Raw genomic sequence first — 26,585 nt, 5'->3', positions numbered from 1 at the left:
TGCGGGCAAAAAGACATAACTCTTCAAACTGGATCCAAGAGTGTCATACGATCACGCGATCATATGCACTAAGTTAAGTAAGAATGAATTGCTGTTTGTGTATCCGGTATTCATTCATGAACGGGTTGATTAAGGTACAAGCGTTGCTTGACTTTCTCTCTGAGGTCTACAGAATCAAACTGTGTTCCAGAGAGTTCCCAGCAGAGACTCTGTCTCTATGACACCGAGTGGGGCAGTTTTTCCCGGTCTGAAAGAAGGACAACGGGCCGCATCACCGTGATTACAGCAGTAACGTACAGTTTAGCTGGCCGACGGAACAAGCCGTCCCTCCCCACAGCTACAGAGGTTAGCAAGTTAACCCTTTGTTCACTGTGGATGCTTTCTAAACTTCGTTGCCTCGGACAACTTTTCCTCAGCACGGTTTACGTAAGAGGTTGTGTTTTGGGCAGAGAGAAGTAGTTTAGAATGAAATAATCTAAACATTTTTCGTTTTATGAAGTTTGGTTTTGTTTGTGTTGAAACTCAGCCTTTTTAGTTCTAGCAGATTATCTGCTCAGCACATGTGCTCAGTTTATGTGTTCTGTGTTTGTTTTTGTTTTTTTTAAAGTTAAGACAAACTTTATTTAAAGGGTGATTTTAAACACAGAAGATCGGCCATAACACGCCGTCCGCGCTTATGCATTTTAACCCTTTTATTAATGGTATTTTAAAGGTATGAGTTTGATTCTAATGATAAGCTATAAGCTTCATTTGTTAGCTCCAACCGCTAACAGCTAAGAACACGTGCTTGCCTGCTAAGATCATTTACCCAAAAAGGTTGTTAGTTTTCAGTCTAGTAAAATAATATTTCCCTAAATATTGTTTTACTAAACTTGATAACTAAGAAACACAATTAAGCCCATTTCTCAAAGATTTGGTTCTTATTCAAAATAATATTTCTTTAAATATTATTTTAATGAATAAAGGCGGCTAATTAAACACATTGAGAGTTGGTCATCCAGAAGGTTGGTTTTATTCAGCAGATCATTCTTTAAAACATTATTTTATTAAAATAATATTTTATCTGATCTTGCATTGTGAATGGTTGTCTAAACGTTTGCTGATTATTTCCTAAGTTGATTCCAGGACTAACTTAACTTAATTTCCAGATTCTTCAAGATAATCCTTGGTACTCAAACATAAACATTGAATGGTAATGTTGCATCACTCTTTCGGTCATGATTTCAACCATCTTTGATCAACTTGTTTATATTGTACATAGTCCATTAGTCTTCATTATTCTTTAATTCTGCTTGGTAGTTAGTTGGATTGTTTTAGCAAAGTAAAGAGTTTGTTGATTGAAATATATTTGACTTTGAGTTGACTTATTTTTGTTAATAAATTCTTGTATTTTAAGAAATTATGTGAATTCATTCCATGTGTGTGCAGAGTTTTGCTGTTCAATAATGTCAGAGCTTGGCTCACCCTTTCGATTTTGTCCTAATACCATCGCCTTACTGGGCTGGTATTCACAGGACAACCCTTAACAGACCGAAATATTATTTAATAAAATATTGAAAGCATTAATATTAAATATTAAATAATGTATTCATATTCATAATCACAACAGTAGGAACTAGGCTTCACCCGCCACTCTTCTTACCCTGATGCGCCCATTACTCTGGAACAGGATAAATCTGGACTCATCAGACCATCTGACCTTCTTCCATTGCTCCAGAGTCCAATCTTTATGTTCCCTACCAAAATGAAGCCTTTTTTTCAGGTTGCTTCACTGATTAGTGGTTTTCTTAAGGCTACACAGCTGTTCTGTCTCAATCCCTTGAGATCCCTTTGCACTGTGTGTGTGTAAATGCTCTTACTTTCACCATTAAACAAAGCCCGGAGTTCTACTGTTGTTTTTCTTTGATTTGATTTCACCAAACATTTAAATGATCACCGATCACAATCATTCAGGATTTTTTTCCCGCCACATTTCCTCCTCGAAGACAATGGGTCCCCACTATCCTTACAGTTTTTAATAATGCGTTGGATAGTTCTTAACCCAATTTTGGTATTTTCCGCAATCTCCTTAGATGTTTTTTCTGCTTGATGCATGCCATTGATTTGACCCTTCAGACTGACATCTTTTTCCATAACCACGGGATGTGTCTTTTGACATGCAACTCATTACACCAGTTGGGGTTAAATAACTTGTTGCCAGCTGAAACATAATCGGTTATGCAGTAATTATCCAATGGGAGGCTCGTACCTATTTGCTTAGTTAAATCCAGGTAGCGACTTTGTTTTGGCCAGGCAGTGTATCTGGTACATTTATTAATTTACAAGTGTAACACATATAGTTGGAAGTGCCTAATTTTTATAACATGAAACATTTAAGTAATTTTATTTCTTGCCGAAAAGGCACGTTTTAGGCGAGGCTACAGTCCTCGAAGTGGCCGTCCTGGGTTCGAGTCCCGGACCTGGCGACATTTGCCGAATGTATCCCCCTCTCTCTACCCCTCTTTCCTGTCTGCCTGCTGTCAAAAAAAAATAAAAATAAAGGCCACTAGTGCCAAAATAAAATATATTTTTTAAAAAAGGCATGTTTTATGCATGGAAATTGGCCCTTTTGGATGCCCCTTTGGCCCTTTTCAGGTCATACAACCACAAATCCCCACCATTACAGATCGATTTGCCATTTTGCATCATTAAAGGTGGTCCGCCATGCCACGTTGGTGCAACAGCCCCAGCTGGATGATCTTTATGCTCCAACAACATTCATCTATGTAACGCATGCAAGATTTGGCTTAGGAGAAACCTCCAGCACAGCTCTGAGCTCTGTATGGAGATGCTCATGCTGGCTCACTATCCAAATGCATTCAGGATGTCATTATTTGCAACAGATTCTGCTGATTGGACACTGGAGGATTATATGCTTTCTACACTCTTGTGGTCAATGTGCAGCAGTAGAGCCATGTTGCTGCAGCTGATGTAAATTTGTGCAACATCACACTGTAGATCCCGTTATACCCCTTACAGTTCATAGTGGATACAGCTTTATAACTGTTGATCGTGTTGGAAGACCAACTTCAGCCCCCCCATTCTGTGTTGGGACCTTTCAAGATGGTTGGAAGGCGTAATGAACACATATAGTTCCCTGAACAAAAGAATGGTCTGAATGGTGCCATTGTTGTGTGAGCATGTCTGGAGGTAGATGATCAGACATTTACAGCCAGTTCATACCATAACAGCCCAGCTGTGAGTAGATGAGAGAGGAGGGAGGCACTTTGTTCTGCTACTCACATGCTAACGTTCACTGCTAAATACAATACAATTCTGGAGAGTATTTCGGAAGTACTTTACTGTCATAGTTTTTAAGGCCGACTTGACCCACATGCAGAGGACACTCAGACAGAGAAGAGTAAATTAAGTTTCTCTTTTATTTCTTTTCGACTCAGGAACAACGTGGGCAGAGCGATCAGGAGACAGACTGCAAAAGAAGAACAGAGGTGAGTGGAGGAACAGATTGGAATATTCAAACAAAAACCTATGCTCACTTTCCGGAAAGTGATCGATCCACCAGGGGAAGAAACCGGTTCAAGCTGTGGTAGTGCCTGCACGGAAACGATTGGAGCGATTTGATGTTCCAGGTAACAAAGTGGTGGACAGGTTGCGTCTCCAGCTGGAGGACTCGCAAGGGCAGCAGCAGATTTCAGTCTTGACAGGAGGTGGGTTCAGGAGGAAACCCCAGCTGGGCGTGAACAGCCTATGACGAAGGAAACAAGACGGATAATTAATCAAGGCTCAAAAAAACAAGTGGAGCTTCCAGAATTCAGCAGATAATGGCCAGGTAAACACTACCATGGTAGGCAAACACTCAGGCGTAGAAAAGCCAGCGAACCACCCTCATATAGTCCTCCAGCTGATGAAGCAACGACGTACACCTGTCAACACTCCGGTCTGCCGCTCCAGCGCCTCTTAGGGTGAGAGAATGTTAGTAACAGGCAGGTTGAACAACAGACTGTGACACTTTACAATTACTTAACAGTACAGCGACATGATGTGCTGCAATTAAAGCATGTCTCAGCAACTAGTCTGCGTTAAACCACTATAACTGTGTGGTCAAAATTCCCATGTTTCCACCCAGAAAAATGAACAAAACTCCTCACCAACACCTGGGATAAACATGCCTCTGGGCTAATTCAGATGTAAGTGAACATCTTCAAGCATGAACATTAAAACTCTAACCTGAATGTTCAAATCTCAGTAACTCACTGTTAAAAATAATTTATTCCAAAGAGTTTATAGTTAAACTTGGTTTTTTTTATCACTGTTGTGTGTTTTTCCATTATATATATATTGAACCGTCACCTTAACGTGGTGGAGGGGTTTGAGTGCTCAAATGATCCTAGAGGCTATGTTGTCTGGGGCCTAAATGCCCCTGGTAGGGTCTCCCATGGCAAACAGGTTCTAGGTGATGGGTCAGACAAAGAATGGTTCAAGAATCCCTCATGAAGAACACAATATCGAGGCACGTGACGTCGCCCGGTACGGCGGAGCCGGGGTCCCACCCTGGAGCCAGGCCTGGGGTCGGGACTCGTCGGAGAGCGCCTGGTGGCTGGGTTGCTCCTCGCGGGACCCGGCCGGGCCAAGCCCGAACGAGAGACGCGAGGCCATCCTCCAGTGGGCCCACCACCTGCAGGGGGAACCGGTGCAAAGAGGATTGGGTGGCGGACGAAGGTGGAGACCTCAACGGCCCGATCCCCGGATGCTTAGGCTGGCTCTAGGGACGTGGAATGTCACCTCGCTGGGGGGGAAGGAGTCTGAGCTTGTGCGGGAGGTCGAGAGATATCGACTAGAAATAGTCGGGCTCGCCTCCACGCACAGCGTGGGCTCTGGAACCCATCTCCTTGAGAGGGGTTGGACTCTCTTCTACTCTGGAGTGGCCCACGGGGAGAGGCGGCGGGCTGGTGTGGGTTTGCTTGTTGCCCCCCAGCTCAGCCGTCTCGTGTTGGGGTTTACCCCAGTGGATGAGAGGGTTTTATCCCTGCGCCTTCGGGTTGGGGAGAGGTCTCTGACTATCATTTCAGCCTACGGGCCGAGTGGTAGTGCAGAGTACCCGGCCTTCTTGGCGTCCCTGTCGGGGGTGCTGGATAGTGCCCCTCCTGGGGACTCCATTATTCTGCTGGTGGACTTCAACGCCCACGTGGGGAACGACAGTGACACCTGGAGAGGCGTGATCGGGAGGAATGGCCTCCCCGATCTGAATCCGAGTGGTGTTTTGTTATTGGACTTCTGTGCTAGTCACGGATTGTCCATAACGAACACCATGTTCAAACATAAGGGTGTCCATCAGTGCACTTGGCACCAGGACACCCTAGGCAGGAGGTCAATGATCGACTTTGTTATCATATCATCAGACCTTCGGCCGCATGTTTTGGACACTCGGGTGAAGAGAGGGGCTGAGCTGTCCACTGATCATCACCTGGTGGTGAGTTGGATCCGCTGGAGGAGGAGAAAGCCGGACAGACTCGGCAGGCCCAAGCGCATAGTGAGGGTCTGCTGGGAACGCCTGGCGGAGCCCTCGGCCAGGGATGTATTCAACTCCCACCTCTGGGAGAGCTTCGACCAGATCCCGGGGGATGTTGGAGACATAGAGTCCGAGTGGACCATGTTCTCTGCATCTATTATCGATGCTGCTGCCCATAGCTGCGGCCGTAAGGTCTGCGGTGCCTGTCGTGGCGGCAATTCCAGAACCCGGTGGTGGACACCGGCAGTAAGGGATGCTGTTAAGCTGAAGAAGGAGTCCTATCGGCTGTGGTTGGCTTGTGGGACTCCTGAGGCGGCTGACGGGTACCGTGAGGCCAAGCGTGCTGCGGCCCGGGCTGTGGCAGAGGCAAAAACTCGGGCCTGGGAAGAGTTTGGTGAGGCCATGGAGAAGGACTACCGGTTGGCCTCGAAGCGATTCTGGCAAACCGTCCGGCGCCTCAGGAGGGGGAAGCAGTGCTTTGCCAACACTGTTTATAGTGGGGGTGGGTAGCTGCTGACCTCGACTGAGGACATTATCGGGCGGTGGAAGGAGTACTTCGAGGATCTCCTCAATCCTGCCATCACGCATTCCGTGGTGGAAACAGAGGCTGGGGACTCGGGGTTGGACTCTTTCATCACCCAGGCTGAAGTCACCGAGGTGGTTAAAAAGCTCCGCGGTGGCAAGGCTTCGGGGGTGGATGAGATCCGCCCTGAGTACCTCAAGTCTCTGGATGTTGTAGGGCTGTCATGGTTGACACGCCTCTTCAACATTGCGTGGCGGTCGGGGACAGTGCCTCTGGACTGGCAGACTGGGGTGGTGGTCCCCCTTTATAAGAAGGGGGACCGGAGGGTGTGTTCCAACTACAGGGGGATCACACTCCTCAGCCTCCCTGGTAAGGCCTACGCCAGGGTATTGGAGAGGAGAGTCCGACCGATAGTCGAACCTCGGCTTCAGGAGGAACAGTGTGGTTTTCGTCCCAGCCGTGGAACACTGGACCAGCTCTATACCCTCTACAGGGTGCTCGAGGGTTCATGGGAGTTTGCCCAACCGGTTCACATGTGTTTTGTGGACCTGGAGAAGGCATTCGACTGTGTCCCTCGTGATGCCCTGTGGGGGGTGCTCCAGGAGTATGGAATCGGGGGCCCTTTATTAGGGGCCATCCGGTCCCTGTACGAGCGGAGCAGGAGTTTGGTCCGCATTGCCGGCACTAAGTCGGACCTGTTCCCAGTGCATGTTGGACTCCGGCAGGGCTGCCCTTTGTTGCCGGTCCTGTTCATAACTTTTATGGACAGGATTTCTAGATGCAGTCAAGGGCCGGAGGGGGTCTGGTTTGGGGACCAGTGGATTTCGTCTCTTCTTTTTGCGGATGACGTGGTCCTGCTGGCCCCCTCTAGCCAAGACCTACAGCATGCGCTGTGGCGGTTCGCAGCCGAGTGTGAAGCGGCTGGGATGAGGATCAGCTCCTCCAAGTCCGAGGCCATGGTACTCGACCGGAAAAGGGTGGCTTGTCCTCTTCAGGTTGGAGGGGAGTTCCTGCCTCAAGTGGAGGAGTTTAAGTATCTCGGGGTCTTGTTCACGAGTGAGGGAAGAATGGAGCGGGAGATCGACAGACGGATCGGTGCAGCTGCCACAGTAATGGGGGCGCTGTGCCGGTCCATTGTGGTGAAGAGAGAGCTGAGCCGAAAAGCAAAGCTCTCAATTTACTGGTCGGTCTACGTTCCTACCCTCACCTATGGCCATGAACTTTGGGTCATGACCGAAAGAACGAGATCACGGATACAAGCGAGCTTCCTCCGTAGGGTGGCCGGGCACTCCCTTAGAGATAGGGTGAGGAGCTCGGCCATCCGGGAGGAGCTCGGAGTAGAGCCGCTGCTCCTCCACATTGAGAAGAGCCAGTTGAGGTGGCACGGGCATCTATACCGGATGCCTCCTGGACGCCTTCCTCGGGAGGTGTTCCAGGCACGTCCCACCGGGAGGAGGCCCAGGACACGCTGGAGGGACTATGTCTCTCGGCTGGCCTGGGAACGCCTTGGGCTCCCCCGGGAGGAGCTGGAGGAGGTGTCTGGAGAGAGGGACGTCTGGGCGTCTCTGCTGAGTCTGCTGCCCCCGCGACCCGGTCCTGGATAAGCGGAAGACGACGAACGAACGAACGATATATTGAACATTACTATGTATTTTATGGAGTTACTTGTGTCTTTGAAAGCTGCTATTGAAACATTTTACATTCTTTATGCCATGCACGGTGAGGAGGGTAATGAAGGAAAAAATAATCTCAGAATCTCCACTGAGTCTCCATAGCAACCCATAGACACTTTTTGTCCTACCATCACAAATATAAATGAGTGGGGTTTGCAATGTGCTTCCGACATTTAAGCTTGACCTATTTGGTCTGATAAGATTGAGCTCTGATGGGTCTGATGGGAAGCAGTGGATGAATATGTGGAAAAGCAACTCATGTCCCCTTATAAGTACGGTAGAGGATCTGTGATGCTGTGGGGTTGTTCCTCCTACATACACCCTTGACAACCATGGTATAGAGAATGCCATCAAGGTCTCTTTGAAACATGCACCTCCAATCAAAGAAAGATATTTCTTAAGACCTTTTTACCAGGGCGAATAATGATTGTGGAGGTTGCTGGACATGCTTGTAAGTATGTAACTACCTTCAACAGCTGGTCACAGTCTATTATAAAACAGATTCATCAGCATTTAATTCAGAGTCAAATTATAACACAAGGATTTCATTTGGGCAAGAAAACTTCATTCGAACTTTGTGAGTTTATTGCAATGTTTTCTCTTTGCACATGTAGGTAGGTTACCCAACGTAATGGCAGAGAAGTACAACAGTCAATACTACAACAACAAATAAATTAAAGACTGCAGCCTCCAACCCTCCACCCACAGAAAGGCACAGGCAAACAGACAGTTACGCTTGTTTATGTAAGAAGAGTTTCAGTTGCTGCGTCACTCTGGAGGCCAGACCACAACATCAGAGGGGGAGTAACTGATTCATTTTCTCGATCGATCAGAACAAATACAAGAACCAAGGGGGTGGAAGTGGTGGTGGAGGAGCGGTGGGGCACAGAAAGTGCAGAAGAGGTTGGTAAAAAAGGAAAGAAAGACAGAAAGAAGGAAACAAAGAAGAAGTCTGTTACAACACCAACCAACCACAGGGAGGAAACCACAATGCATTACAGTTTTTAACATACACACACTCAACAGCAACGTACCATATCAGTGAAGCATTGTGATAAGGCACTTTTACAGTTTGTCTCTAAACGGTCACTCAACTTTTACAACCATAAACAATCCAAAGATATGAAGCACAAATTCAAAAATCAGAAAAATCATTGTTTTTAGAGTTATACTATAGCTACTATACAGATTTGGCAAAATACAGTATATTTGTTATGGTAATATTAAAGATGTGAAGTACTTCTTTTAGTAGATTAATATGTTTTATGCTTCAGTTCTGATCTTCCTTTGTTGTGAAGAAACCTTTTGAATGAGAGTTATGATGTCTTGAGCTGCTCTTTGTAAGGGAGAATCACATAATAACAACAAAGTATGCTCTTACCTAGCTAAGATTATTTCAAAGATCTCCAGGAAGAAGTTGGTGCCTGAGTGTGTCAGGTTTTCACATATTTTAACATACAGAAAAGTACATACCACTTTAAAAATACTGCAAATATCCTCTGCAGTGATCCACCTTTAAACATCTACGTTAAACGTGAGTTGTTGCACTTGGTATAATTTAGTTCAGTTCAGTTCTTTGCATAGAGCACATTAACAACAGACTAGGAAGAGAGGAATTAAAGCGGCACCACTGAGGGAGTCGCTGAGTCACTACTGACCCTCCTGGACTGGTCTCTATCGCACACATTTGTTTACATGAAATATCTTTTGTGCAACAGATTATGTCAGTTGAGAATATAATAACATCAGCCTCTGCTTTTTTCGCATTTAGAATGTACAGCATGAGACTAGCAGGATTTCTGAGTCAACCATAAACAGACATTTGCAGCTAATGTTGGCTACAACCTGTCATACAAGCAACACAGAGTGAATCGTTGACTGTATATGATAAATGCTATAGGTTTTGAATATTATAGGCATACAGCACTGATATTTCACTACAGTGTTTGCCCCTTTGAACCTTGCAACTATGTCAAAAGAGCCCTGGAAGAAAAAAATATGTTGTCCACTCCTCCTTGAAGCTGTCTTTAAAGCTAAAACCAAACTGGGTTGGGTATTGAAGTGCTTTTTACTTGCTACTGAAACCCCATTTAGACCTGCAGGGGCATTTCTGAGCTATAAGTTGAACTTTGAACCCAAACAGAAAACTGACCCACATTTAGCCTACACAAAGACCATGAGGGGGTGTAAACTAGTTAACTTACTCACCACCTTTGTTTATGTAGAGCTATTGGCCTGTTGCACATCCAACAAACACCAATCCATTATTTTATGAGACCATTACTGCTGATAAAAAATAAATCCACTTGGAATTAACAAAAGAGCAATATTAAGGTGCATTCAATATGTTAGGAAGTCAGAACAATCTTGTTACTATCTTAAGTTGGGAGAATGAAAACAAGTCGCATTTACTAATTCTTGTGCTCAGTGACAACTATTAGCAGCACAAACCCATAACAATGCATTTCACTGTTTTATTAACAATGGTACAGAAGCTTCACCACCCAGTAATCACTCAACGGACGATATTATGTAAGGGTTTATAAAAAACCTCTATTATTTCCAAGTCATGGGGCATTTCAGCTTAATTTTCCAACATATGATTAAAGTTTGATATATAAATCGCTTGTTCTGTTAAAGAACTACATAACCTCAATCTATCAGATTGAGAAGATAATAATAATAATAATAATAATATTGTTAATAATGATGAAGAAATCGGTTTTTTGAACAATTGTCTACCCAGCCTAATTATATTTCAGTTACAAGATAACCAGCTAATAGGATTTACTAAGTGTTCTGCTCAGTGACAAACCTACTAGCCAGAACAATTAGCTAGATGATAATAATCCATTTAATGAATTTAAAAAGTGTTGAAACACATTCACTAACAAAGATTGCACAATGGTAAATGTGTGACTGATTTCATGAGATACAAACAATCCAAAGTGCAAATACCCATGTTATTATTGCTGCTATTTCAACTTTTTATACTTGTGGAAGCCATATAGGTTTTTACTTCAGGGTTGGTGAGTAAGCCTTGACATCATAAGTTAGAATTTGGACTCAGGGGTATTCCTCACTCTGAAATTTTGACATTTGATTTCTGTCTTGAACCTGTTGTAGAGCTAATGTGGTCTATAATCAGATTAAAAATGTTTACTGTGTTTATTTAAGATAACAAAAACATAATAGTCATGTGAAAATTGGATACTGGGATGATTTATTCTCCAAATTAACGGTGTTTCAATTGCAAGAGGAAAACTAGGATTTGCTAAACATTGTTTCAGTACCATGGCTAACCATGATTTGCAACAACAATTAGTAAGCTAAAAACAATGCATTCTCTCATGTTTAAGGATTCAAACACTATAGCAACATGTTTACTAACAAAGACTGTGCAGTACTATGTGTGTGACAGATTTAATCACATTAAAACTGTCAAATAAACAGTGCTGCTTTCACTAACTTTTCTAAACATAGCAGCCATGTTGGATTTTAGGCCATAGTTAGAAAGGAACCTATGGACTTTCAAGTATAAATGTCTTAATCCTATTGGACAATTGCGTGACCTCAATTGAGACTGAAAAACCTTTAATCAAAAATAATGTAACTTTGAGATAGCGAAACGAGTACTACAGAAAACTAAATAATGTTTACCTCTTCACAATTCTGGAACTGGGCTCTTGAATGATTTCACACCCAAGTTAACCACTTTCCAGAAGTAAGATGGAAAACTAACTGAATTTGCTAATAGTTGTGGTCAGTGCCAAGGTTAACCGCTGTTAGCCAAAACTATTAGCAAGCCAATAATCAGGCTTTTCTATGCCCGATTATGAATTCAAATAGCAACACATTGTGCATTCCTTTTTGTTTATCACTGCTGCTGTGACTAGCTTTGACTGTAGCAGCCATGTTGGATTGAGGGTAAGGGTTTGCTGAGTAACCCCTGACTTTCCAAGTAAGAATTTGGACTTCAGGTGGGATTCCAGTTGATTTTCCAAATTGTTTGCCCTAAAATTCAGATTTTTGCCAACAAATGTCAAGGCCTATTGGAGAACTACTCAATCTATTATCAGATTAAACAGGGTTTTGATACAAATAATGTCACTTTGAGACAATGAAAGCATTATAGTAATGTTGGACCCAGCTCTTGGAACTATTTCATACCCATCCGAACCATGTTCATGTTGCAGAATGGAAAACTAATAATATATGTTAAATGTTGCTTAATGACATAGGTAATCTTTATTGCTAACAATTACTATCATGCTAATACTAATGCATTTCTCTAAATTTTATGGATTCAAATAATTTAGCCAAACATTTGCTGACAAAAACAGTACTTTAACAGTACTTTGTGTGAGATGGATTTTATAAGATACAAACTACCACAAGTGAAAATAAAACCATTTTACTGCTGGTATCTCTACCTTTCATACATGTGGCAGCCATTTTGGATTTCAGGTCAGCGCTGGAGAGGAACCTGAACTTTCTAACTAAGAATCCGGACTTCAGGAGGTATTGTAGCTGACTTCCAAGTGCAAATGTCTGGACCTGTCTGAGAACCAACTTATCTCCATCAATTATCAGACTGTAAATGCTTTTTAGGAAAAAGAGGATGACTACTCCAATTTAAATAGTCAGTCAGTCAGTCATTTTCTACCGCTTATTCCACAGCGGGTCGCGGGGAAGCTGGTGCCTATCTCCAGCAGTCTATGGGCGAGAGGCGGGGTTCACCCTGGACAGGTTGCCAGTCCATCACAGGGCAACACACAAACAACCACACACTCATTCACACACCTAAGGGCAATTTAGAGAGACCAATTAACCTAACAGGCATGTCTTTGGACTGTGGGAGGAAGCCGGAGTACCTGGTGAGAACCCACGCATGCACGGGGAGAACATGCAAACTCCATGCAGAAAGACCCTCAGCCGGGAATCAAACCCGGGACCTTCTTGCTGCAAGGCAACAGTGCTACCAACTGCGCCACCGTGCAGCCTCCAATTTAAATAAGATTTACTTTTTCACAATTGCCCAAAACTGGAATACTCGTTTTTCTTTTAAACGTGCAAAAAAACTTTTTAAATTGAAGTTGCTTTAAGTAATAATTAACTTTGTAAAAGTCAGATGACCAAATATTGTTTAAAGCCAGCTGAAACTTTCTGGAGGATATAAGATGCATGTTTAAATATAAGCTGCAGTTTGTCGGTTACACAGTTTGTCCTCCTGTTGCATTTCCATCCTCCCCATTTTCAGCTTGACTCCCTTATTCACAGTTAATTATAATTTCCTTTTAAATATTCCTACAACTCCTTAAGTTTTTCTTTTCCCAGATGACAGAGAATGTGTTTGGTAGGACTTACCATTAACCTTTCAGCTGTACTGATTCAAAGCAAAGATGGAGGACGGCGCGTTCAATGAAGAAGAATGCTTTTTTTTAGCCTGTGGTCATGAATGGGGAGAAAAGTAGCTTTATTCAGCTCCCTTCCCTCCTTGCTGTGCCCACCCTGCCCCCCAGCACACAATTACAATGCAGGATCCCGCCCCCACCAACACACACATGCACACACACATCATTAACGCACATTAACACACAAACTCCCCGTCTGCCCCCTGAAGCATACAGACAGGAGGGGTTGGGTCCGTACGGGTGGGTTTACCCAACTATTTAAACAGATTCCAGCAGATGGCTGAGGAACTTTCCTCCTGAGAACACATTGCTTTTTCCTCTCACTCTGCCAACAGACCTGGGCATTATTCTTCCAGAATCCAAAACAAAACAAACCCCATCCAGACCACTGGAACAACGGGTTCCTTCAAAACAAGTTGAAGATTTTCTCCAAGCTGTTAGAATAGTTTCATTTCAGTTCAACTCCTGGAAATTGATCCATCGTGGGATCAGACATCAGGCTGCTTCACTTGGTGAAGACCGTGGAGTGAATCATGCCCTCCGACTCCCTGACACCTTTCCTGGAACTGGATGAGGAGTTCTGCAAGGTAACAATCAACAAAACTTTTATGTTTTTAAACAGTCTGTGTTCTTTCATGGCTACCTTCAGCTTTTGCAGTGTTTTAATAATACTGAAGCCAGTGAAAAGTAAAAATGCAATTTTCATTTGAAAGAGTTTTAATCTTTAAGATCTCTCAAAGTTATACCTTAAAAAAAACAGTTAACTTTAAAGAGTTCTGTCTTTTAAGAGTTACTCAGACATTGTTTGAAAGTTTTTGCGCTCTCCATGAGTGATGAAGCTATTATTCAGGACCCTTTCAGCCTGATCTGGCTCTGCAGGTCTTGCTCCAGCACCCTGGAGTTGCAGAGAGCTCACATCTATTATTTTCTCTTCTTTTGTGTGTCAGAATTTCTGTGGCCTGGAAACAACAGATTGCCCCTCCGCCAGCTCTTTGCAGCGCAGTCAAAGAGTTCTCGGCTTCCAGAGACGCCATTCTCTCTGCCCCGTGACCCTTCCCAACTCCAAGTTCAACAGCAGCTCTGAGGTGATGGAGTCGGCCTGCTGGGGGCTCAGTCTGGCCTCCAACCAGCAGTGGAACCGAGCGCTTACACGCTCCTCGCTAAGTCACATCCCCTTTAGAGTCGACCGCTCGGTCAGCATGATTGAGGGGAATGTCGGTAACGTGGGGAACAGAGAGGACAAAATGTCAAATGCCTCTCCGTCGATGCTGCTTCCACCACCAGGTCTGTGCATCAGCAACACCTCTCTGGCCTCCACTGCTTCCTCCTCTTCCTCCAGACCACTGGTGCCGCCCATGCACATCTCTAGCCGGTATAAGACAGAACTTTGTCGCACCTTTGAGGAGAGCGGGACCTGCAAGTACGGGGCCAAGTGCCAGTTTGCCCACGGCATGGATGAGCTGAGAGGACTCAGCAGGCACCCCAAATACAAGACGGAGCCTTGCCGCACTTTCCACACGATAGGTTTCTGTCCGTACGGTGCCCGCTGCCACTTCATCCACAATGCAGATGAGATGCAAGCGGCCAGCTCTGCGGCGGCTCCTCAGAGGCAGAAGTTGAGGCCTCCACTGCTCCGGCACAGCCTCAGCTTTGCGGGCTTCTCCTCCTCCCACATCTTTCAACCGGTTGAGGAGTCTCAGCCTTCCTGCTTCCTCTTCACACGGGCCTCCTCTGTCTCCCCTCCTCCCTCCTCCACAGGGAGCCCAGAGCTCCTTTCCCCTCTCTTTCCTGAGCCAGGGCCTCTGAAGCATTGCCCTTACCCTTTCTCTGGTATCAGCGACCTGGCAGGTGACAGCGGAGACTCAGCTCTGCGATTCTATGCTGCAGCTGACCCAAAGTGTCCAACATGCAACTTCACCTCCAAAAACCAGAACCTCCCTGTGCACCTCCCCCACCAGCTTCCAGCCACTCTGAACAGCTTCTCTTCCCTTCAGCGCTGCTCCTCAGCCGACTCCCTCTCCGAGGAGGGCTACACGTCTTCGTGTTCCCTCAGTTCTTCTTCCAGCGGCACGGAGTCTCCAAGCATCGAAGGCCGGCGTTTGCCCATCTTCAGTCGCCTCTCTGTTTCAGACGAATAAGAGTTTTGCTTCAGGGCTGAGTTTGATCAGGGATAGTTTTAACTCTGTGTAACCACAATGTGAGTTCAGAGGTCACAAAGGAGTAAAACATTAGCTTTTCAGATCCTTTTTAGCTCCAGCTGAGTGAACGTGCCTATCTTTGTGCATATTGCATTTCCTTCACCCAAGCAGCTGTAGTGCTGCTCAATGTTTGTCCAGTTTTAGCTGACTCCCTTTTCTGTTTATTGTTTTATTGATTATTTTGTGAGCTTTTTTTATTATATTTTATGCCATTGTAACTGCTGTATACTGTTGTATACCTGTGTTTTAGAGAATAACTGAAGGGTATTCTGCTCAGCATTCATCTCCATGCTGTTCCTGCTCAGCTGAAGGTTCTGTGTGAGAACCTTCTGTACCCTAATCTCAAGAAGATGTGTTTTATTTTCCTTTGCCTTCTCCAAGACAGTGTGCAGTCCATTATAACAGACTTTATTTCCTGTTCCAGTCCTTAGAAATCTCCTGAAACAGTCATCTGGTGATGTGGTCCCATTTAGGACTCTCCAATTGAATTAAATTGACCGTTTCCTTGTCCAAGTGTAAAAGGATTTAGTAACTGTATGCTGTCACTGATTGATTAGGTGATTGGTTGTATGGCTGTGGCCACATGATTGTAAATGTCAGCCATTTTAACTGTCTGACCATGATTCAGCTGAACTGCCTTAGCACATATTGTAGGAAATCTCTAGTTACCAAAGTTCCTCTAACATACTGGTACTGTTAACCCCTACCCTTAGCTATGGCAGGTTATATACAGTGTAATAATTATTAATATAGCCTAACATGTTTCTAGGACTATTTATTGCTTGTTTTATTTCTCCTTGATTTGTGATGATGTTTTTGCATTTGTTTTAAAATAAGAACGTACACTTTTTTTTACTGCTTGGTTAACCGGAAGCTTTAATAAAAGGGCTTATGGAGCGGAGGGAAAAGGAGGGAAGCAAGCATTTTGGCATTCTTTATTTTCTGTTGCCTTATTGGCTGACGGGCCGGCAGAGATCAACACTTGCAGGGTTTTGCCATCAGGAAGCAGTTTGGCGGTTTCTCCTCGATCCCTCTCTGCAGGTGGGAATGCTCGTCGGTCATTCTGCTCTCCTCTCTGTTAAGCCTCATTCCCTTTAACTGCAAGGATTGCAGCTGCAAATATAAATGTGGTTAATTATCACTCAGCCGTTTAGAGAAACATTTTTTTGTGGCAGAAATGATTGTTAAAATGTATCCTGACATGCAGCACCATCAAGACTGTTTTATTTCTTTTATTACCATTGTATTATACATGTTATACATTAGATTTTTCAGAGTTGGCTTGTTGACAATGTGTTTGTAGGTCAACTTCTGTTGCACACCAGCTAGCTGGCCCAGCTCTGACCGGCAGGCGAAATCATGCGAGTTGGAGCGAAGACAGGAAGTTTTCTTCTGAAATCATTTCAGCCGCCTGCACTGATGAGGCCAGAAATGTTTCTTGTTGCTGTAGCTTATTGTCAACTCAGCAGCAAGATGTTTCTTTAAAAAAAAAGGAAAAACTTGTTAACTTAAGGTCCTATTTATTTTTCTTTTTAAGAGCAAAACTTATATTGTGCTGTTTGATGTTGTGTTTTTCACATAATTTAAGTACATCTATTGTTTACATTCCAGCGGTTACATGGATAACCTTCTTTATCTTAATATATATGTCCGTCTTTATTTCATAATAAAAGTCTTTTGAAAAATAAAAGCATTTCACTCTGAATTTTTTGTCATTAAGCTGTTTGGCAGGTATCAATAATTATTTTAATTATTTTATTCTCAATCAACCAACCAATTTTCTCTGGTTTTTCAGATCAGATGATGAAAATTTCATTTCTTTTTTAGTTTTTAAGTGCTCTTAAATGCTTGAACCTCCATAATTTTCTGTATATAAAGACACTGAACAAAAGCATGGACTTTGATGCACTTTTTTGGGTTCAATTAAATTAAATCACGATTAGGCACATAGAGATAAGCTTGGCATTACAGTGTTGAATTCAAATCTTCTACCTCTATCAACAAACCTGTCACCACACTTTGTTTTTTTTGTTCTAGTCCTTAGAAAGAACAGGTGGGAATAGACAAAAACAGCAGCAGAATCAGCAGATCAGATCCCGAAGATAATCAGACTCCAGTATCAACCAATTAAAGGCTGATAGCTGCATCTCTAGGTGAAATGACTAGTTCGAGGAAAGCTGCAGGAAAAGCAGAAGATCTCAGTTATGGAAACCTGCAGGTCTAAATCTGCTTTTCAATTTGCATTCTCTAATACTGCTTTCACCCTTTATTTATCTCATATTGTGCCATTTTATACAATTTAAGCAATATAAAAAGACAAAAACTGTGAGAAAAGGTGAACAAATGTTCCAGAATATGGAGGGAACACAAGAATATTTGAGATATAGAGCTCAGTTTAATTTTAATGTGCAAAACGTGAATAGATTTAACAATCAACTTTGGACTGGTGGTATCAACTTTAATGTTTGCTATCATTATATAAAAAGAAACTCATGGTGGAAAGTGTTCTAAAATGTTCCCACAAGTATTTCAGTAAAAAACAACAAAAAAATGGCTGCTTCTGTTTCTGGGGGCCTGTTATGATCATCATCAGCAATTCACTGACACACAAAGGGAACAAAGATTAACTCTTTCCCCTCCATGCGTTCTGGTGGGATCCTCCCGGCCCTCCCCACCGCTCTTCTCCCCCCCCTCCATCCATGCTGCGTGGTGTGGGAAGGGGAGTGGGGGAGTGAGTTTTGTTGCGACTTGTCCGGACGGACCAATTTGGGGTGAGTGACACTGGGGAGAATGTTTGGGCAACAGATGCCCAAACAAAGACTTCCCAGCACACAATGGGACACTGAGATACTTGTGACTGATTTCCATCTATTCACACAAAGTGGAGCAGAAGTTGAGATCCTCCCCTGCGTCTCTCTCTGTGTGTGTGTGTGTGTCTGTGTGTGTGTGTGTTTGTTTTGTTTGTGTCACACTGGGAACTCTTTACTTACAACCTGCAAATGTCCTGCTTTTAAACGATTCTGCATGATTGACGTTAACTCCTTTATGAGTTGAATGTAGTTTTATTATATAAGAAAAGAACTTCTAATGTAAGCAGTTTACAGAAACCAAGGATACACAATGAAACATGACCTGCGGGTTGTCTCAAATCAAGGAATTATGGGAGAATATAAAGTTTTTCTACATCCATCACAGTAACAAACTACAGCTTATTACTGTGTGAGTGTATGTGTGTGTTTGTGTGTGTGTGGGGGTGTGTGTGTGTGTGTGTGTGTGTGTGTGTGTGTGTGGTGGCATTCAGCTCTGGTCAGTACGAGGATTTCACCATGGTGAATGAATAACAGCAAAGTGAAGAAGCAGGAGCAGGCTCCCACAACCCCCATGGCTGCTCATCATTCAGTGCTTCTGCTTGTGTCTTTATGTGTGTGTGTGTGTGTGTGTGTGGGTGTGTGTCTGTGTGTGTGTGCGTGTGCTTGTGTAAGACCTTTAAAAGGCCAAGGAGCCATCCGCATGCAGCCCCTCGAACCCTCCCTCTCCTCCTGGTTGCGTTGCACCATTGTGGGTGTGCCCCCCTTGCTTTCCCTTTTCAGTCTAACATCTGTATGCTAATGGCGATCCAATGGAAATAGCTGGAATCAGCCTGGGAGAGGGTGAGGGGTGGCCTCCCTGTGTGTGGGTGGATAAACTTATTTGGGAGAATTTAGCATTGGGGAAAAATGTTTCCCGGGCTTCAGAAAGAGGGGAAAACAAGAGAATCTTTGGTTTCAGATTTCTGAGTGAATGAATGCTGAGTGCTGTATTCTTTGGTGGTGTTTGTTGGGGGAACAGCATCACTGCGCAGGATCGTGACAGGCCTGGTCAGAAAGTGTGACTGATGCAGGCCATCCTTACGAATGATGCAGATCGAACTCTGGATTGCAAATATCCACACATACTATCAAAATGGATCAAGGAACCATAATACTACATCAAGTTCAGGAAAACTCGCAAAGAGTCAAAAAAATAATCAAAAGATTTTCTAGATGAAGTTAGAGGCAAAACTTGCATGTATGCTGCTGCCAAAAGATGAAGCTTAATGTTGGTATTATTTAAAAAGGAAGTAGTTATCTGAAAGTCAAATGAGTGGCAAAAATTAGAGTACATCTAATAATCTAATTTTGGGGGAATATGAGAAATATCACAGTCCTGTGCTTTTTTTTTCCCAGGAATATATTAACTCTGATCATCAGGTTTTTTAAAAGTCCATAAACTCGAGGGTTGAGCCAGTGTTGTGTCTGCAAATTACAGAAAACTTTGCCAAGAATCAAATTCAAATTGGATCTCCTGGCACTTTGTTACCAGCAGCCTGCCAAAAGACATAATATGTTCTTATTTCTTTTGTTAAATCATTGAAAAACACCAAAGATAAACACAGTTTAAACACAGAAAATACAGAGCCTTGCAAAATCATTTACACCTCTAGAATGTTTTCACAATTTGTCACATTGCAACCACAAACCTTAATGAATTTTATTGAGGTTTTAGGTGATGGACCAACACAACACAGTTCATTAAATAAAAGTGGAAGGAAAATATTAGTTATGATAGTCCCAATTTTTACAATTAAACTTGTAAAGCCTCCTTTACTCTGATGCCTCTATATTTCCAGTACGACCAGCTCCTTTCAGAAACACCTAAATAGCGAATAAAGTTCACCTGTGAGTAATTTAGTATAGTGTCTTAGTATAAATGGAGCTGTTTTATGAAGACCTCAGAAATTTTTTTAGGGAACATTCGAGATCCAACAGAATTGTGAAGTTGGTCTTTATGATGCTGTTTGGATCACTGCAGAACTCTGCTCAGTCCATTACCTGAAACGGACGGAGTATGGCACAGCTGCAAACATACCGATACACATCTGACAATTAATTAGAGAAACATCGAAGATGCCTATGGTAAATCTGGAGGAGCTGGAGATATCCACTGCTCAGGTGGGAGAAACTGTTGGCATACACAAGAGTGGGAAGAAGAAAGCCATTGTTGAAACAACGCAAGAAGAACTTCAGTCTGCAGAAGAAGAAGGTGTTCTAGTAAGATGAGGACAAAACATTTTGACTTACACGCAAATTGCTACATGTGGCAGACAACTAACCCTACAGTTCCCTCTGAATTCACCATCTCCATATGAAATGAAACATATTAGTGGCAGCATCATGCACATTTCTAGTTAGTGTAACTCTCGCTATCTGCTCTGTGAATTTGCCTTCTTTCGTTTTCCTCCTAATACTCCCTGAGGTTTGGCTTTTCTCTTGTGTTGAGAACTCCTTTGACTGGGTGTTGTTGCTTCACAGCAACCAAATGCAAATAGGAATAAACTACAGAGCTGTTATGTGCTCAACAGGTGAAGGAATAACAAAGGAATAGCTCCTACCTGCGCATGAAAAAGCATTTAGCTAAATAAAGCAGTTACATTTAAGCCCCTGAAGATCTAGTTTTACATGTGAAAAGCCCTGAGAGCTTTTCCTCCAGTTTAGATGTGAATGCATTAGTCAGCTGCAGCTGAAATATAATTTCCCAGCTGGATAAAAATCATTAGCAATAACATGATTATGCATCGCATGATTTTTATATAAATCAAGCTGAACATAAAAAAATTGTTTTTTAGCTTTTCCAAGGTAAAAATACTTATTTACAGCATACATTTTGTTGTATGGAATTTTGTTTGATATTTTTCTAGTTTGTTTATCTTAAACCTATAAAAATATGTTAATAAAATCTGTAAAGAAAGTTACATGCAACTTTCAAGATCTTCGAGTACATAATTAAATTCTGCAGTTTGGCTTATCACTGTTTAATATTGTGGATATTTAGATCTCAAAGTGCATCTTTATAAGATCAGATAGACTTTATTGATCTCCCACAAGGAGGGTGCAGATAGGAAAATTTGCAATCAAACATGAACAAGGTAAATAAAAAAAAAATCATGTAGAATAAGTAGTAGTTATCTGAATATTTTGTACATTTTATTTAAAATGCCCTGTTAGAAAACTGTGTGTTTTCATGGAAGCTTGGGAAGAAAAACAATCCCAAATGCTGATGGTAGCCTCAAAACTTATTTGTATCAAAAAGGCAAATAGGTGTAAAACTTTTTTTTTAAATCACCCATTAATGTAAATATATAATCTCACACTGAAAAAACGATTCACAATTACTTTTTTAGGTTAGTAAGGTGTTTCAAATATTAATCCATAATTTCCTGTTTCCCTGGGGTATAAATTTGAAGTAACACAAAGGCTGGTTTTTCTTAGCCACCCTTCAAAAAGGGAAAGACAAAAAAACATGCCATTCAAGCAAACCAATTGTATGTTAATCAGGAAATGGCTGCAAGAAAATGACTGCTCACCTAAACGTGTTAATGGCTAACATCAGAGCAATGGCTAACATCAGAGCAATAACTAATAAAGTTAAAACAGCTTTAACAATGACAAACAGGCTTGGTTAGGAACTACATTTATATTGCATATTATGTGCCATAGCATATGGATTACCACGTCAACTGTTTCTTTGGGAGGCATGTCAGGAAAGGGCTCTTCTGTCCTACTATCACAAATTTAAATAGTTTGCTATAAGCTACTGGGACTGTAACTGGAAATGTGTTTTATTCAGATCAGAAAAAGATTAAACTTTTCTACAACAGACACTCCAGGTAGGGTTGGCATGAAACAAAAGATGAATATGTGGAAAAGGGTTAGGGTCACCATGCCCATTGTTAAGCATGGTGAAGGATCAGTGATGGGGCCTAAAACCCCAATCAATTATAATGGGTTTTAATGTCGGTTTAATATTGTTTAACATATTTCTAGCTGAATGCTGTCATAAAAGCACTTTTTTCATTCAGAATAGTCGTTCAGCTCTATCTGCTGGTCTTTATGAGGAACAGCAGATAAAGAAAAACAGCAAACCTGATTAATTCTGATTACACTGTGCCTACTTGTTTTTACTATTAGTTCAGTCTACATAAATAAATCAAACCTCCTCTTAGAAAGAAAATGTTGACCATTCCTAGACGTAATATTTGATATAAACCTTCTGAATAATGGCAACAGTAGTGGTGATGAAAGAAACTAGCTGAAAACATTCTCACATTTTTAAGCTGATTGAACCGTCAGCTTTATGCTTCTGAGGGTTAATTTACACGAATGAAACACATGTTTAATCAATCACAGTTTGATTTCAACGAGAGAATAGTTATGCTGCCATATCCAGAAAATCCCAAATTTATTATTATAAGCAGTTACTAAAATGCACCACAGCAGATATTAATTCTACTCGAGTTTCATTTGTTTTATGACAACAAATGATTCTGTAAGTCTACATTTATCACTTCTGCGCCGGCGTTAATACACTTTGGTTGTGTTGCAGTTCATCTCTGTAACCGCTAGAGGGCAGAAAAAACCCAATGTATTTTCTGTGTTCGTTTTTGCAATAAAACGTGATGGCAATGACCGCAATCCTCTCCATTTCTCTGGTGAGTGCAGGAATTTATTTTCAGTTAATTAGGGTTGGAAACTAATGTGAGGATTAGGGTCTAATGTATATATTTTTACCTCAGATGAATGCATTAATTAAATTCTTCAGCTATTCATCAGTTTGTCTGTTTATCCAAAGGTCGGTTGATCCATCAGACTTTTGTTCCATCGATGTTTGATTTCTGTTATTCCTAAAATGTATTTAAGATGAACAGTCTGACATGTGAGCTTACCTGGCCTGGGACAAAAAAGGCCATATACTGAATGTCTCCCCTTATTAAGGAGTTTCTTCAAACAAATTTTGAAAAGCAATAGTGCCTGAGTACATTCAATTGAAATTAATTATTTTATTTGATGTTCAATGTTTAACATGAAGGCATGATAGGAACAAGACCATAAGAAGAAAGCAATTTCTAGACAAAACACCATAGTAGGTACAAAAACAACGACTCCATAAATTGTCTTTTAGATTATTTGATTCTGTACAAGCTAATAAGAGCTTCATCGAGACCATATTTGCACCAGGAATGATGTAGGAAGCAACAAACAACTGCAGTTATTTAGTATAAAGCTGGTATACATGACTGAGGCTTGTGCAGCCCTATCTGAAAGACTCCTCTTCAATTTTGACTGTTGGACAAAGCTAGAACACTCCAAGCAAACATCATGCTGATCTGCAGATACGTGACTCCTTCAGGTGCATCCTCAGGCATGCAAATTCATTTTAGGTCCATCAGAGGAAAAAAATTATTCTGCTGCTGCACCTTCAACTTTTATTAATCGATAACCAACACATAGAGAAATTATACTCATCGTCGGAATAGACTCTCCTCTCTCTCATTCACCTTCAGGTTTTATCAGAACCAACTTACATCCACCCAGAACCTTGGCATCCACCTTCTTCCTTAACACTACCAGTGAGGAAGCTCTGGAGATCCAACAGGGGAGGGAAATGCGTCCTCCTGGGCCTTTTATTTCATTCTGATAGAACAATCGCACAGGATTTGGAGCTTTTGTTGCATTCTCATCCATAACACATAAACGATGCAGCAGTTGCTCATTCTTGCATTATATCACCATAGCTTCTGTCAGCCCTCTCTGCGCATGTTATCAGTGTGTGACTGTGCGTGTCTAATTACAACCTAACCTCTATACTGGACCTCATCACCCCCCACTAACTCTCTCTCTCTTTCTGCAGCACGGATCAGTGGCAGTGAATGATCAGCTCACTGTATCACTGTTATTACGAGCAGGACAGAAGGAGGGAGGAAGGTGGAGGGAGTCATCTACTCCTGATACATCTGAACCCTTGCATGAACAAGGAGGGTAGCGGTGACAAAGTTATCTCTGGGGATTTAATACGAGGAGAGAGAAGAGGAGGGAAGGGGTCAGCTTTGCTAAAGTTAAAGGAGCAAGAGATGCAAAAAATAGAAATAAGAACGAGAAACAAAGGGAAAGAGATTCATAAACACACCTGAAAAGGATTTACTAAAATGTTGTTTTCCTGAACCTGATTGTGCGACTAAGGCAGGACCATCACTGGGAGAGAAATCAGCAGAGTGAAAACCCTACATAAAATTTCTGATCAAGCAAAACGGTGAGAATAAAACCATTTATTTACTTTGTGTGTTTAGGCAATGTTCTCTGCCTGAAATTCATTTTTAAACTGATTACAATGCCCATAAGTTTACAATTTAAAGACATAAGTCAACAATAAACTTATAGGAGACCCATAGAAGATTAATAAATCGGTTTCAACATTTTACTCAAGGTTATAAAGGCACTAATTTTCTGTATTATCCTAAAGGATTCAGTATTTCTTTAATATTTTGCAGCAGCTTTTTAACTAATATAATAGCTGAGATAGGCTTTTTCACGTGACAAGCATACAATGCTCAGCAAAAGTATTAAAACTCCTTAACTTTTTCAATATATATGTCACATATCCATCACAAACGTCAATGTATTTTATTTGGATTTGATTTGATTTGATTGACCAAAACAACGTTAGGCATGGTTGTGAAATTGCAAAGTGGAAGCAAAATTATATTTTTACAAATAATCTTAAAAGTGTGCCATTCATTTGTACTCTGACAAAATAACTTGAGACCAAGTTTTTTAGGATACGTTTCTCCAGCTTCTTAATTTAGAGACTGAAATCTTTGCTAATTCTTCTTTGTGAAACAGTTCAGTCAAATTTTATCGAGAGCATCGGTGAACATCAGTTTTAAAGTCTTGCCTTAGATTCTCTATTGTATTTTGGCCTAGACTTTGACTGGATCCATGTCACACATATGCTTTGATCAATACCATTTTAATTTAGTTCTGGGTGGATGCGTAGGGTCATTGTGCTGCTGAAAGGTGAACCTCCACCCCAGTCTCAACTCCTTTGAAGACTCCAAAGGTTTTCTTTCAGGATTACCCTATTTAGCTCCATCCATCATCCCATGATCTCTGAACAGCCTCCCTGTCCCTGCTTAAAGAAGCACCCCCACAGCATTATGGTTCCACCACCATGTTTCACTGAAAGGATTGTGTGTTCAGGATAATATGCCGTGTTAACTACAAACATGGCTAATTGTGGGTCTCTTTCAATTCAATTCAATTCAATTCAGTTTTGTTTATATAGCACCAATTCACAACACATGTCGTCTCAAGGCAATTTACAAAGTCAATTCAGTCCAATCATACAGATTTCAAGTCAGGTTTATTCATTCCAATTAATCCTAACTATCAAAGAGTGAAGTCAGATTCCGTTAATTATTAAAACGTTTAAAAAAGTTTTCCTATCTAAGGAAACCCAGCAGATTGCATCCAGTCAGTGACTTGCAGCATTCACTCCTCCTGGATGAGCATGTAGAGACAGTGGAGAGGAAAAACTCCCTTTTAACAGGAAGAAACCTCCAGCAGAACCAGAACCAGGCTCAGTGTGAGCGGCCATCTGCCACGACGGACTGGGGGTTTGAGAGAACAGAGCAGAGACACAAAAAAACACTGAAGCACTGATCCTGGAGTAGTTTCTATGGGAAAGAAAAGTGAAACATTAATGGTTATAGCTCCTTTAGTGGCTGCATCTAGGAGAGGAAGACAGCTAAGCAGATGAACTCTGAGCCAGTTTTCAAGTCTAGAGAACAAAAGAGAGCACATTCAGTTATTCACAGTAGAAGCTCAGTCAGTAGCTATGTCTGGGAGAGACATGGTTAACCACTGACAGACAGGGCCAAGTGTATCATCTGTATAAGGTGAGCATTAAGTTTTTGGCAGCAGCAGCTCAGCCGATGTCCCCCTCCAGGAAGGTGCCACAGCTAAACACAAAGCCAGGCCAGGTGTAGCTTCTAAAAAGAGAAAAAACACAGAGAGAACAAAGTTAAAAGCTGAAATAACAGCAAATAACGCAAAATTGGAGAGTAGTATGAGAATGTAGCAGAGAGAATGAAAGTGGTCATTATGTCCTCCAGGAGCCTAAGCCTATAGCAGCATAACTACAGAAATAGCTCAGGATAAACTAAGCCACTCTAACTAAGCTTTATCAAAAAGGAAAGTTTTTAGCCTAGCCTTAAAAGTAGACAGGGTGTCTGCCTCACAGACTAAAACTGGGAGCTGGTTCCACAGGAGAGGAGCCTGATAACTAAAGGATCTGCCTCCCATTCTACTTCTAGAGACTCTAGGAACCACCAGTAAACCTGCAGTCTGAGAACAAAGTGCTCTGTTAGGAACATATGGAACAATCAGATCTCTGATGTATGATGGAGCTAGATCA

At 42.1% G+C, this 26,585-nt stretch overlaps 1 protein-coding gene and 1 long non-coding RNA gene across 2 annotated transcripts; both read left to right on the top strand.

The window, feature by feature from the left end:
- The first annotated feature begins 235 nt into the window (after nt 1-235).
- LOC124883920 lies at nt 236-12,453 on the top strand. The gene is made up of 3 exons (XR_007042354.1): nt 236-345; nt 3,438-3,488; nt 8,320-12,453. It is a non-coding gene; the product is annotated as an uncharacterized LOC124883920 (long non-coding RNA).
- Nucleotides 12,454-12,702: 249 nt separating this feature from the next.
- On the top strand, nt 12,703-17,022 carry LOC124883906 (mRNA decay activator protein ZFP36L1). The gene is made up of 2 exons (XM_047391389.1): nt 12,703-13,706; nt 14,067-17,022. The coding sequence occupies exons 1-2, from the start codon at nt 13,653-13,655 to the stop codon at nt 15,255-15,257; spliced, it is 1,245 nt and encodes a 414-aa protein (XP_047247345.1). The 5' UTR covers nt 12,703-13,652; the 3' UTR covers nt 15,258-17,022.
- Nucleotides 17,023-26,585: the final 9,563 nt, after the last annotated feature.

This window comes from Girardinichthys multiradiatus, chromosome 18 (genome assembly GCF_021462225.1).
Source record: "Girardinichthys multiradiatus isolate DD_20200921_A chromosome 18, DD_fGirMul_XY1, whole genome shotgun sequence".
Lineage (NCBI taxonomy): Eukaryota > Metazoa > Chordata > Actinopteri > Cyprinodontiformes > Goodeidae > Girardinichthys > Girardinichthys multiradiatus.
The sequence above is the reverse complement of the archived record's forward strand: the minus strand, read 5'-3'. Positions and strand labels throughout refer to the sequence as shown.

Excerpts from the sequence above, each read along its gene's own strand:
- LOC124883906 (XM_047391389.1), top strand. The coding sequence starts at position 13,653 with ATGCCCTCCGACTCCCTGACACCTTTCCTGGAACTGGATGAGGAGTTC. Across the intron at positions 13,707-14,066 it reads TGGATGAGGAGTTCTGCAAG|AATTTCTGTGGCCTGGAAAC; the intron begins GTAACAATCAAC and ends TTTGTGTGTCAG.